This window comes from Lagenorhynchus albirostris, chromosome 17, assembly GCF_949774975.1.
Source record: "Lagenorhynchus albirostris chromosome 17, mLagAlb1.1, whole genome shotgun sequence".
NCBI lineage: Eukaryota > Metazoa > Chordata > Mammalia > Artiodactyla > Delphinidae > Lagenorhynchus > Lagenorhynchus albirostris.
In genome coordinates, this window is record NC_083111.1 from 40,496,235 (window position 1) to 40,509,777 (window position 13,543).

General features: G+C 45.2%; 1 protein-coding gene across 2 annotated transcripts; it reads right to left on the minus strand.

Moving 5' to 3' along the window:
- Positions 1–1,412: 1,412 nt before the first annotated feature.
- GEM (GTP binding protein overexpressed in skeletal muscle) lies at positions 1,413–13,301 on the minus strand. Of its 2 annotated transcripts, none has more exons than XM_060127795.1 (5): positions 13,167–13,301; positions 11,412–11,751; positions 4,896–4,972; positions 3,901–4,105; positions 1,413–2,405 (listed from the first exon to the last, which is right to left on the minus strand). In XM_060127795.1, exons 2-5 carry the CDS (start codon positions 11,740–11,742, stop codon positions 2,128–2,130), a joined length of 891 nt encoding a protein of 296 aa, XP_059983778.1. In that variant the 5' UTR covers positions 11,743–11,751; positions 13,167–13,301; the 3' UTR covers positions 1,413–2,127. The 2 variants fall into 2 exon arrangements, with proteins under 2 accessions (XP_059983778.1, XP_059983777.1); XM_060127794.1 differs by having other exon boundaries at positions 11,349–11,751.
- Between the last annotated feature and the right edge of the window lie 242 nt (positions 13,302–13,543).

Genomic DNA, 13,543 nt, shown 5'->3' on the forward strand with positions numbered 1-13,543 from the left:
GAATGGAAGATGTGTGACAATGAAAACTGCCGTCTCTGGAGCTCTTCACGGTATGGCAGACTGAAAGACATCCATCTCACAACCTTCCAAGGTAGGTATTATTAGCAACCCCATTTGCAGATGAGAAACTAATAGTCAGGAAGCTTTAAACTTTACTCCAAAGACACACATGTCAAATGGCCCAGCCAGGATTCATCCCAGGCCCGTATAACCTGAATCTTTACTCTTATCACCTCCCTGTACTGTTTCCTCGTCCAATTCAAAGATGCAAAGTGCAGAGATGGGAACCTTTGCTCCCAACTTGGAAAAAGGAGGAGAAAGGGCCAACAAAATAAAGCAGAGACACCTTGTAAAACTGCGTCGCTTTGGGCAATATGCAAGATTCCTTGATTGTCACTACTAGTGTATGTCTGATTACAAACTCAGAAAGATAGGGAGTTGAGAGAGCGTGCTGGGGGGGGGCACAGGTGTGAATGGGGAACAGCAGGAAGTCCTACCCTTGAAGCAGAAGGGCTACACAGCACCACTGGAAAGCAGCCACGTGTTAATGTCCAGTTGTAAAAATGTCAGGGAGGAGAATTTGGTTAAAAGCCTTGCCTGGCTAGAGCTCAGGCTGAAAATCACCAGTTTCCTTTTGCTCCTCCCTAATCCTTTATAATTTCCTCTAATGCTTTACTCAAGCTTAGGACCATGAGCCTTTGGGGAGCGAAGCAAAGCCCATCTGTTGAGTCAGGAATTTGCCAGACCAAAGTAAAGGTCAATCTTGCTTTTACTGTAACTTGGCATTTACATGACCTCAAATACTTGCTAACTGTATCAGCCGAAAATCACTTTGCATTATTGTGAATCACACGTCAAGGGAGAGATGTCAGGGATACTCTTTAAAACAGATGATGACTGGGCTCTTGCCAATGAAGAGAAGAAATAAAATAACAGGTAAGTTTCTTTATAATGTGCTTGCTCTAGAAGCTACATCGAAATGATCGTAATCATCTTGAGTCGGGAGGAGAAACATTTCGGAATGTCTTTTTTTTCAAAGATTTTATTTATTTTATTATAAGACATATAGGTAAAAACTTGAATATTCTGAAAAAGATAGAAAATGGTAATAAAATGGGCATTTTTCTTATTAAGAAACATGTTCATAAATATGCTTTATCAAATGTTAAAATGGTTGTTATTTTGCAAAATAATAATAAATAGAGCAGAGCTGTGGCATAAAAGGGTCAACCCAAAATGCTGGAAGCATTTATGTTTTGTGTTTTATAAAACTGCGGACCTTCGATTATATTTAAAAATTTGGTATTTTGCACTCCAGGTTCTCAATAATTTAGATTTTAAAAATATCTTTTTATGATGGCCCTATGATTTTAAAAACAATGCAACATAAAATGTGGTTTGACTAAATAGAATTTGATTAAAATAATTTTCCTTTAAATAAAAAATTATAAGACAACAGTAGTAAAGATATAATTTTTGAACCCTTAGTGGTACACGTAGCAGTTCCCAATCCTATACACTTCTGGATCCCTGACTGTGGGCACTGAACAAGAATTGTTTACTAAGCTTTAGTTTCCAGCAAGTCCATCGTTTCTTTTCACAGCTTCATGGAGCAATAACAGTGAAGATCGTGATGAACCCAGTTCCGCAACCCTAGCTCCACAAATATAAGGTACAGAGAAAGAAGTTCTCCCTCCTTTGAAAAATTCCTTCGATGGCTTTCCTATATTTGTCTATGACCCACTGATCGGCCTCAAATTCACATAACAGAACACCAGGCAAAATTTTAATAATGAAAAATTCTTGTCTAGGCATTATTTTGTAGGCTTCAATTCTCTACTAGCCAAAGGAGAGAGGAAACACATGTGAACACCAACCATGTCCCCTAATGAGTCTCGGGTGTTCAAGCAGCAAAGGTCAGGCTTTTCCTGTAAATAAATACTGAGTCTTCACAAAGCTCTTTCATTTCTCATGCATTTTGCTGCCCATCAGCCTAGCACGTTAGTTCCCAGCTAATAACGGGGGAAGCCACATCTAACAATACTTAAGAATCCAATCTAATATAGATTACGGGTCCCAATGGCCTTCAGTGATGTCCGCTGGGGGACATTGGATGACTCCGGGTGCCTAGAGCACAGAGAGGTCATGGCAGGATTTGGACTTGAGCTTGAAGGCCATGTTCTTGTTGTTTTTGGCCACGATCTTGCCCCAGAAGCGCCTGGCTTTCCTGGGGATGCTCTCTCTCCTCTTCTGGTAGGCCAGCCGTCGCTCATTTTTCTCCTTGCTGTCCCGCCGGAGGCGGACCTGCCTCACAATGCCTTCAAACAGCTCCTTGACGTTGTGCTGGACAGCTGCAGAGGTCTCGATGAACTTGCAGTCGAACACCACAGCACACGCTCTCCCTTCTGGTGGGGAAAGGAGGGGAGAAGAAAGTCAGGGGGGCTGCAGAATATGACCTTACACACAGAAAGCCAAGCTGGATGAGTCCTAATTTTAAATGGTCCTCTAGGGAACTCTGAGTCAGTCATATATGCGATGGGTACAAGAGGCCACTGGGACACATGTCCTCCCAGGGCTTAAATAGAAGGAAAGACTCTCACACAAAGGTTCCTGGAAACAGGAGAGATGGGCTTTAGATCTGGCCCACCAAATTCACTGTGTGAAACTCCAATTTCGTCAAATATCGGAATATTAATTAGTCAAAGCCATAGCCTAAATTGATTCACATAAGGAACTGGGTTGAATACTTTATAAACATTTTTTTAATGTTTACAACAATCTTTAAGAATACATCATCCCTTTCAGATAGGTGATGAGACTGGAGGGGAGAGAGGTGGTCCTTTAAAAACTTGAGGCAGTTCACATAGCCTGTAAGTGACAGGCGTGAATCCAGGCCTGCTTCACTCTCAAGTTCATGTTCTTTACTCTTTCTCCTGAGTCAGTTTCCTGAATTGAAAATAAGAATCTGACTGTTTGACTTTCCTCTCTGAAAAAAAATTTTTTAAGCTTTGATGAGATATTTTGAAAAAAAATTGGAGAATTTCACACAGTACGATACAATTACGGCAAGCTATCCAAACAAGCTTTTCTGAAAGTCTCATTTTCGAATGTTCTATTGTGTTCAATGACCAGGTGTCCAGGTTTTGGTTTGGAAAAAAATGACTACTGTAGACGGTCATTTCCTAAGAGTAAGACATTCCCACGCTCGTTGGGTCTATTAAGTATTCAACAGGGTTCTTTTCTCCTGGGTGGAGCCTGGCAATGCAGTATTTTATTTTTTTACCATCGTACCAAATCTGTATTAGGCCAATAAAATTTTAAGGGCCCCCAAAGGCACTTGGGTGCCAACTCAACAAACAGGAATTATCCCTGAACCAAGTACGACGAAGGATACGTGACACCATCGACTGATGCCTTAACTGAAACTTAGGAAGCAAAGGGTAAGGGCTGGGAGGGTGTTTCTCGGGTCTACAAGAACCAGAGGCAACCAGAGTGGAATTCTTAATCTCAGTGAGACTCTCACAGTGCCCCTAAATCAAAGTTCCCGTCCTTCTTGCTTGAAGATGCTACTTTCACGTCCCAGGACTCTTGAGATCTCCCTGGAGAATAGAAAGGACAAGGAGCGAAGGCTGGGGACTGCCAGTAAACCCCTGAGCATGACCTCTTCCCTAAAGGAATTCCAGGGAAAGCCTTGGGGATAGGGAGATTGGAATCCTGCTGGTAGAACAGATGATCTGCTGGGAACAGGGGCACCTTAGAGAGTATACATAAAACTCCATGTGGCATTTTAATAAGTCCCTGGTTCCAGCTTCATGAAAGAGGAAGGAAAGAACAACTGTTGGAAGGAAAATGCAGGCGACCCAGAGACAGTTTCTATGGTATTGGCACCACTCCTCTCACCTGATACAGACACTTCCCGGCACCGCACCAGGTCACTTTTATTGCCAACCAGAATTATAGGAATGTCCTCTGTCTGCCGGGCCCTGCGGAGCTGGATTCGAAGCTCAGATGCCTTCTCAAAGCTGGCTCGGTCCGTGATGGAGTAGACAATCAGGTAGGCATCCCCGACTTGCATGCAGTGGTCTTGGAGCCACTCATTCTCCCCCTGATAAAATGAGATCTCCCATGAGCTCAGACTTGCCGGGTAAATGAGGTGTTAGTTTGAAAGAGACAATGTGTTTATCCTAAAGTACCCTTGCTGATATGAGAAAGGAAGAAAACTCTCCAACCAACTCTCCAAAAGGCATCAGTCTTCCATGCCTACAAGATGTCTGTGGCTGTAAAGACTCCTAGCTCAGACAGCACTGATGCCAAAAAGTTTTACTTTATGATTCCTCCTACAGCTTGAGTTGATAAATTATACAAAGAGTCTGCCAAACAATATTTCCAATTTTATTTAAACTACCAAAAATGAGTCCTTCCTGGCTTCCATAAAACTCTTTTGCCCCTAAGTGACAAAATGAAGAATCCTTTTGTTAGCATAGGAGGGTTCTTAATAAACAGAAGGTCTAGCAAATGGGCTCAGAAACCCCAAACCTTTAAAAAACAAATGTTGAAAACTAGTAGTGGGAGTGTCAGCTTCATATAATATGTTTTTACGTAGTTTAAAATTATCATCCATACTTACTGGCGCTTTCCCTAAAACAAACACACTTTTTTGTATTCTTGAATAGAACTAAAGGCAAATCACTGCAACTTGCTTGTTATTCAGATCTCATTTATGAACGACTTGTTCCTTAGAACAGTTTCATTCTCCAGAAGTAAATGCTTTTAATCAAGAAAATGAGTCCACCTCATCTGCAACATCAAAAAGGGCAATGTCACCCTTGCCCCAAACAGCCTGTTGGAAGGCAGGCCCCGAAAGGAATTTACAGAGAGCTACAGGCTCTGCATACCTTATTTTCCCACATGTCCAGGAGTATAATTGTTGCACTTTCCCCATCAACAATCAGTGTTCGCTCATATGTATCTTCTGGAAAAGAAAGAACAGTGATCCTGGAGGCAGGCAAATAGGCAACACTTTTCTGTAAAAGGGTGTAGAAAATTATGCCAGAAAATAAACTTACTACATATGCAATTAATTATGTAAATATACAGAGTAAACTGTGTAAATATTCACACAGGCAAATTATTTTTTTAATCACCTTCAACAACATTCTATGTATATTCCTCCAGTATTCTGCTTAGTAATAAGGAGAACACCTACATCTTCTGAACGTGTATACCTAAATGCTTGAAATGAAAGGCATTTGTTTTCATCATTTCTATACCTTTTATGTAGTAAAGCCATTCAGGAGAATAAACTCACTTTACTGCTTTTGACTCAGAGTCCACGGACGGTGCCGTGAGAAACCCTAACTGCCCAGCAGAACTGTAAACCCAGCTCATAAGCCTTCCATGGAAACCCACTGCACCTTTCAGTGGGGTGATTACTGAACATTCACTGGCCATTTCAGGAGCTTTCAGCTCAGAGACATTTCTCCTCTTTTGAGATGTGCAAGAAAAAAATCTTGAAACTAGCCCTGCTTTGGCGAAGTTTTCTTCGTTAAAAAAAAAAAATACAGTTCCCTAGGAGTAAACAGCCTTGTTTTTCCATCTTAAGTAGAACAGAAGTGCAGTCTCCAGCTCTACTTAGTAATGGAAACCTTCCCCCCTGCACTTGAGCCCAGATGGAATGCAAGCGAAGGGTGAATGCAGTACAAAGGGCCAGAGCAGCTCCATCCCAGAAAAATCAGTGGGAGTGGGGAGAGGGGGGATTAACTGAGTTAACTGGGATTTTTGCAAGAGAGATTCCCACCAATCCCACACAACTGAACCCATACCCACTCTATTTTCACAATGAGGTTTCCTGTTTTGAATTTTATCATGTGAGAATTATGATCTTCATAATGATTTTTTGCCATTTTTCTTGCTGTTCCTTTTGCCTGGAATCTGTTCTCTCAAATATCGAAACACTTGTTCCCTCAGCTCCTTCTGAGGGATGTGTTCCCTGACCATCTAGTTAGAATTCCATCGCCTCTCTGCTACCAATAATCCTTACTCCCTTCCTTGTTTCATTTTTCTTCATTGTGCTGACTGCCACCTAACATGAATCCATTTAACTTATTTTATTATTTTCTGTCCCTCTCGCCTTCCAGAATGTTAAGGCAGAGACTTGCATCTATGCCGTTTACTGCTATTTCCCCCAGCACCCAGGACAGCGCCTGGTAGGTTGCAGGTGCTCAGTAAATACTTATCAAATGAATGAATAAATGATAAATATAGCATTGTGGCTTGTGAGCACAAGCAAACCTGAATTCAAATCTGGGTGCCATCTCTTATTAACTGTTTGGCTCAGGACTGCTTACTTAAGTTCTCTGAGCCTCAGTTTCTTCATATGTGAAATGGGATTGATAACAGTATCCACACCTCAGGGCTGTGACAGTTACATATATTAAGCCTGGGCACAAAGTAGGAATGCAATAAGTGTTAGCTGTTATCATCACTTCTTCAGATGGAGGAAGTTGGCTCCTGCCATACTTGCCATTCCCTACCATAGGTAAATCCTAGCTTAAGAGCCCTGCATTGTAGGAACCAGGGCACTTCCTATTTCATAATAGTGAGGGGTTTATAAAAAGCAATGCTCCTGGTTCAGTGTTTCTTCCTCTAAGAATTAGAATCAGGAGAGGGAAAGAAAAGAAAATATGGACAAATGAGAATAAAATTAGCCAGGAATGGCTCTTTCTGTCAGTTTCCCCATCTCTTTAGGTGTCATTCTTCTAAATGATGTTAACAGTTTCCCACTGGGGGATTTTAAATCTATTATTCCCATCATGTCTGCCGTCCACAATATGTATCATGAATGGGATCACAGTGGAATGCCTAATTTAGCTTACTAGAGGTCCTCATGACCTCAACAGGCAATTTTATACAACCAAGTGCAAATCATCAAAGTTTGAGCAGCACAGATGGGGGTAGGGGGCGGGGGAGCTGACTGCCCCTTACCACCTCAGAGTTTTTCTCTTTTCTCTGAAAGACCTCCCTGCACTCAGAAAACTCAAAAAAGCACTTTCTCTGCCCTCAGCTCATCACTCACCACGCAACAGTAGGCACAAGAGATTCATTTCAATCCTTAGTAGTTCAGACAGAAACATACTGTATTCCAATAGCTAAGGGGAAAAGCAAACTCAAACTTTCTCTTGGTTTATGAGGTACCAGAAGAAATCTAGAGAAAAAGTGGACTAAAGATTCCAGCTGCAAAAATAAGGCCAAACTGCTTTTCTGTTCTGGAAAGTTCCTGACAGGATCATTCTGACTGGACTTACCTCTGCCTGAAAGTCATTGTGCCGGAAACCCAAAAGCCTAAAGCAATACACCTCCGCCCTGCTTTGTGCATATGCCCTGCACCTGGGCTTATGTATCACCTCTGGCCACATGCCCCAAGGATTTCTCACTCAAAGCATCCTGCTTGAGAGCCTTCTGCGACCAGGAGAGGACCTGCTTGCAACCAAAGCTCTATTTTCTCTTCCTCTCTTAGTCCCCACCTTTCAGCCTTTTCAAGGGTTAACTGGGTGAGAAGAGGGGAAATAAAAGAATATAAAATTCTGGAAGAGTCCTTTGAAATTTGCTCTGGGTGAAGGTGTATGGAGAAAGGGTTAAGGCCTATTGGCTTATAAGGCTTTTCAGTAACCTGGTCTGGGGAGTCCTCATTCTTCCAGTCCTCTCCATGAAAGCCAGGGGTGTGTTCTCACACCCTGCGTAGCAAGAGAGATCATCCTGAGGTGTGGGATGGAGTTTGTTGTCTGCAGCCATCTTCCCTGGACTAGCGCACCCCGATTTGTCTCTCTGCATCTGACCCCCACTGTGCCTGGAGGACCATCCTGCTCGAGACTGGCTCAAGCGCTGTGTGTGAACCTGCCCAAGAGTTCTCTTACCCGCTAGAACCGGCTAAGGCAGCCCCTCGAAAGTTCTGAGGCTCCGGCATCCCTCTCCCCTCAAAACTCTCAACTGGGGCTTCCCTGGTGGCGCAGTGGTTGAGAGTCCGCCTGCCGATGCAGGGGACGCGGGTTCGTGCCCCGGTCCGGGAGGGTCCCGCATGCCGCTGAGCGGCTGGGCCCGTGAGCCGTGGCCGCTGCGCCTGCGCGTCCGGAGCCTGTGCTCCGCAACGGGAGAGGCCACAACAGTGAGAGGCCCGCGTACCGCAAAAAAAAAAAAAAAAAAAAAACTCTCAACTGCTTTCAGCTTTCAGAGCGCAGAGGATCCCAACGAACCCTAAAGGAACTCCTGCTTAGGAATACTGCCCTATCCTCTAGTGGCTCACGTCTCCTCTGCACATATCACGGGGCCCCAGCCAAGAGGGACCAAAGTGGATGAGGACTTCAAGCAATGAAAGGTCCAGTTGTGGAAGATAAGCCCAAGGAAAGGAACCAACAGATTCAGAATCAGCTCTCACTAATGTTCGTTCACTCGGTACTTACTATGTGCCAGGCACCTGTTATCCTCTTAATACACTCTGAATAGTTATTGTCTCTATTTTACTAATAAGGACGCTTAAGGAGGGTAAGTTTCTTGTCTCCAGGGCACCTAGCTAAGTCAGTGTCAAAACTGGGGTCCAAACTCACATCATCAGGCTACGAGTCCGGTGCTCTCTCCTGTACTCCCTGTGCACACGTGCAATGCCTTCCACCTACCTCAGGGCTTCCAAAACCTAGTGGTCCTTAGGGTCCAGCTCAGAGACCACCACTTCCATGAACCCTTTTCTGATTTTCACAGCCAGAAGTAATATTTATTTTCTCCTCTGAATTCCCACAGCACTGCCCTTGTACCTCTTTGAAGACACTTATCACATCCTATCGATTTATAGCTGATCTCTACTGCATATACTGTAAGCATCTTTAAGGAAGAAGCCCCGTGACTCTTTGTATGTCCTCAGAGTGTCCCATCAAGCTCCACGGTATAGGTTCAGTAACTGTTTAGGGATGAATGGATGGATGGATGAATGAATGAACGGCATTAAGCGTGCACAGAGAGTCATAAGGTTATTGCAATATAATCTTAACAACATCCATCTTTATTTGGAGAAATGATGATGAGAGTATTGTGTAGTTTTTTTCTTATGGTTAATGCTGAAAAAAGAACAATGCAGTGAAATGCCGTGGAAAACCCTCTCCTTGGGAAACATAAAAGCCAACTAGTGATTCCAATAGCCACCTATACGTAAGGGCTGTAACCCTAGACAGTATAAATTTAGTTACTCAAATAGGACACATTAGGTAGGATGAGTCAGCTGAGAAGCTTCTTGTTGCCCAAGTTTCCCTCTTTGAGGAGATAAGGAAAGGATTCTACCAACTGCCCCCGCTCCCTATTAAACAAAGAAGCTTCCCAGATACCGAAGCCTGCCTTCTCAAGTTTCAGGGATGGGTCAATCTTCTTAATACTCTATGCCTATGGGGATACTGCCCTCTGGATAGATACCACTGCACTCTAATAGACAAACATTTTTGAAAGTCTGTTATCCACTAACTGTTTCAATTCCTCCCTCCTAAAGAAACAAACAAAAACTCTTGGTTGGTCTCTCCTTTATATCAGTCTCCAAAGCACTTTATTGTTACTTCTTAAGGTATTCATATAATTTTATCCTGCTCTGAATTATAGCCACTGACACTTAGCTCCTTCCTAAGAGGGTATGTATGGTGCACCTCGTTCATCACTGGGTACCCCAGAGCCTAGCATGCAGCCAGGCATGTGGTCGGTACCTAGCCCAACGTGCTACAGTATGTAACAACATTTGGATGCTAAATCCAGGGGCTGCCGAGTACAGCAAAAGAACACAGGATTTAGGTTCAACCACAACTAGTTTTGAATCCTGTCCAGACCATGGACTAGCATTTTCAACCTGGAAAAGTCACTTGACTTCATAAGCTTCCATTTCTTCACCTGTAAAATAGGGATATTAATACCAAATTGGTTCAATTTTCGTTTAAGTATTATCAAAATACTTGTGGGAAGTACTTAGCACAGTGCCTGGCACATAGCAAGTTCCCTATCAATGACAGAAGGAGAACACCACCAAACTAACATTATAAAATCCTGAGTTCTAATTCCAGCTGTCCCAGTGGGTGATTCTAGGAAAGCCCCTAAGACTCAGTTTACCCATATGAGTACAGGAATAATGTCAGGACCAAAATAAACAGTAGCAAATATAAGTCTCCCAACAAAGTGCATGTCCCACTGCAAATGCGCATTCTAGACGGTAGTTCCTCCTCCCTTTCTCCTATAGTGACGCTCACCCACAGGCTTTTACATCCAAAGAGATACTGACCCTCTTTCTCCCTTGAAATACGGTTTAGCTATCGTCCCTGAGATTTCAGGAGTGAGGAGAGAAATCAATGTTCCATCAGTGAGTCATCATTTAAAGCCAGTTCGGAGCTGCCTCATGAAGCATGAACTCCCGGACAATGGAAGAATAAACATTTAGTAGAAATGGGCTGACAGTAGTGAGGAAGGAGTAGGATTTCTATGCATGAAGTAGAGGGCAGAACCGAGTCATCGCTAAGACATCTTCCTACTCCGGAAGTCTGTGATTCAGCTGTGAGTTGCAACTGAGCGTAGAGACAGACATGGAACTGGAAGGCTCTTCCTTCATTTCTGCAGCTGCAAACAGGGACACACAGCGACCCTGGCATTGTCTAAGACAGGAGCCGTGGCTGAAAGACGCTGTATGAAAACCATCGACTATTAGGATCCTCATCTTACTTCCCAGAATGTAGTGCTATGCTTTACACGTATTTGAGGAATATGTGAATTTTTGAGACTGTGTCACCTCAAATTAGTTTTGGAAATCAAGGCTTAAATAATAAATATTTTAAATGAGATGGTACAGGGAAAGTTGTCTTGAAAAACTGTAAGACTCTATACAAATATATGTATCATCATTGTTGTATTTCACTATTTTTTTAAATGTGCTATTTAAAATACAGATTTAAATGATTTTATACCCTCAAAAGCCTCTAATATTGCAATAAACAAACTAGCGAATTCATCCTAACAGTTTTTCAAATCGGTTTGGTTTTAGGTGTCACCATGGAAAAAGGCTGTGTCTACACTCAGTTCTTGAAAGGTCCAGGTCAGAAACGGCAAAAGCCAGAGGTGGGATCCTGACCCTCTGGCTCTGCCCTCTATAATCTGTCTCCCCAGTCCCTTTAGAGCTGGAATCTAAGAAATTCCCTTTCTGGCCCAGGTTCTATCTATGAGCATTTTCATTTTCTTGTCCCAGGGGCTTATGCCAGTGCTTCTGTGGGGACTCAGCTCCCGAGCCAGAGCCAAGAATGCATAATCTCAGTTCCCAACGCTGCAGATAAATGACCCACCTACTCTCTCTTTCTCCTGGACCACTGCTGACCACAGAAGCCCGCTGGGGCTGGTCCACCTACCTCCCAGCATTTCGCAGTCACTGTCCATGCTGTCATGCACGCCTGCAAAGATGCTGGCCAGAGTGGACTTGCCCACCCCCTGCTCCCCTATGAGAACCACCCGGTAGTAGGTGTTCCCCGACTCGGAGGAGATGACTGAGTCCGTGGAGTCGGAGGACCAGCTCCGGCGGCAGTGGTCCTCGGGGGCAGCAGAGTGACGGTTGCGCTGGCTGTACTGGTGGGGCTCTTTCTGGACCATCAGATGCCTGCCATCGGCTGGGATGCTCCAGCGCTGCTGCTGCGGCTGCATGCCCACAGTGCCCTGGCGCATGGTGACATTATTCAGAGTCATCGTTGGGTCCTAGAGAGCAAAGCAGCCAAGGTGTTAGCATTAGGAAGCATGAGTGAGAGCTCAGGGGGGCTTAAACACAGTCATCAGTGATGTTCTATTACATGAGGTGAGACCCAAGTAACCCTAACACAAGGAACACCAATGAAGCCGTCAACAGGCTTTCAACCGAACACACACACACACACACAGACACACACACACACACACACACACACTGTTACCAGCTCCTCAGGCAGATTGTCACTTGCAAAGAGGAAAAAATGCCATTAATATCCCCCACTGCCCTGGGGCTTCCTCCATCGTCAAGGAAGCCTGGGGATTCCCCGCTCAGAGCTGGCACAGAGGCAGCCAGAAGGAACCAACAGCCTCCAGACATGGCTTGAAAAGCAACAAGTTAATGCAGCTGGGGACCAGCTGGCCAGATTAGCTGCTCTTGTCTAAACATGGCTCTTAATTGCACCAGCACCCAGTGGGCCTCAGTGGGAAACACGTGACAATGACATCACTCCCCCTGGCTGGACTGGACAAGCGATTATTGGAACTTCCATGTTTAGTAAAGTTGCCCGGATGCTCCCCAGCTGCCTGAATTAGCTATTATTTGGGGGGGCGGGGGGGAAGAATTTGTTTGAGGTTTATGCCTCAGCTCTGCCCTCCTGTCCACGGATATCACATTTAAAACATCCCAGCCCCATGCCTCGTCTTTCTGGCAGGGAAACGACCCGCTCAGGTTCAGACCTGTCAAATTCGCAGAGAAAATGCTTCACTCTTATTAAACCATGTCCGCTTCAAGAGTTCTTTAATTCAACTCAGATTTCCACCTTTCTGAAGCACGTCAGGTCAAAGACCCTCCCCAAAGACATTCAACAACTTCGCTACAACTTTCCCTTTCCCCAGGGAAAGTTGCACGGAGGTCCCCCTTGCACGGAGGTCTGTACTCCCAGGCTCCTTGAGATAAAGTAGAAGCCTTCTTATTTGAATCAGCAAGATCCATTCGGGAGAGCGAGAAATGCGCAGACACTCCCCTTCCCACGCTCACCCCCACCCTCCACACCCCAACCCGTCGATGACCCTAAGCACGACCCTGACCGCGATGATCAGCCGGGTTTTTTAATCTCACGAGCAGCGCCCCCGTTGGCCGACTTGAATTCAAACAACCAGAGCCTGACGGCTGCCCTCTGACCACAGCCTGTAGGAGGAGGTGGCCCTCTTCCTGAACTGAAGCAAGGAACCTGCTGATGACAGATGGCATCCTTTGCACCTTAAACTTTGCCCCCGACCTGGAAAACCACAGTGCGGACAGCACGTTCCGAAGGCTCTTTTCTCAACTTAGAAAGTTCTGCGGGCTGGGAACGCCCATCCCTTCCCCAACCAGCCCCCCACCCCTCTCCAGAGTCGGGAGGGCCCCCGCGGGCCGCCTGGCTTACTTGGGCGTCCGAGGGTCGGTGAGCGCTGTGATGTTGGGGCCGCCGAGCGCAAGTGTGCTCGCGCGTTGCCGCCGTCTGTGCCGCCGCCGGAGCCCGCCGCCCGCAGCCGCCGCGGCCCCGCGGTTTATACCGGCCCGGCCGACCCGCGCCGGGGCTTTTCCGTGACGTCAGCGCCCCCGCCGGGAGGGGCCGGCTGTGCAGCAAACCCGGACTTGCAGCCACTTCACTGAATCAGTTACTCGCCATCATGTGACCCCACTCTCCCCTTTTAAAAAATAACGACAGTTCAATCCCGGGCTCCTTTATTTTGTTTTGTTTTGTTTTATTTTATTTTGACCAGGTGGACACAGGAAGGTGAGAAAATACACTAAGTGCCA

Bases quoted from the DNA above. Each gene is read 5' to 3' on its own strand.
- GEM (XM_060127794.1), bottom strand. From the start codon at position 11,742: ATGACTCTGAATAATGTCACCATGCGCCAGGGCACTGTGGGCATGCAG. The intron at 4,106-4,895 runs GTATGCAGAGCC...TCATTTTATCAG, and splicing joins TGGACATGTGGGAAAATAAG to GGGGAGAATGAGTGGCTCCA. The intron at 2,406-3,900 runs GTGAGAGGAGTG...TTTCCCCACCAG, and splicing joins CCGGGAAGTGTCTGTATCAG to AAGGGAGAGCGTGTGCTGTG.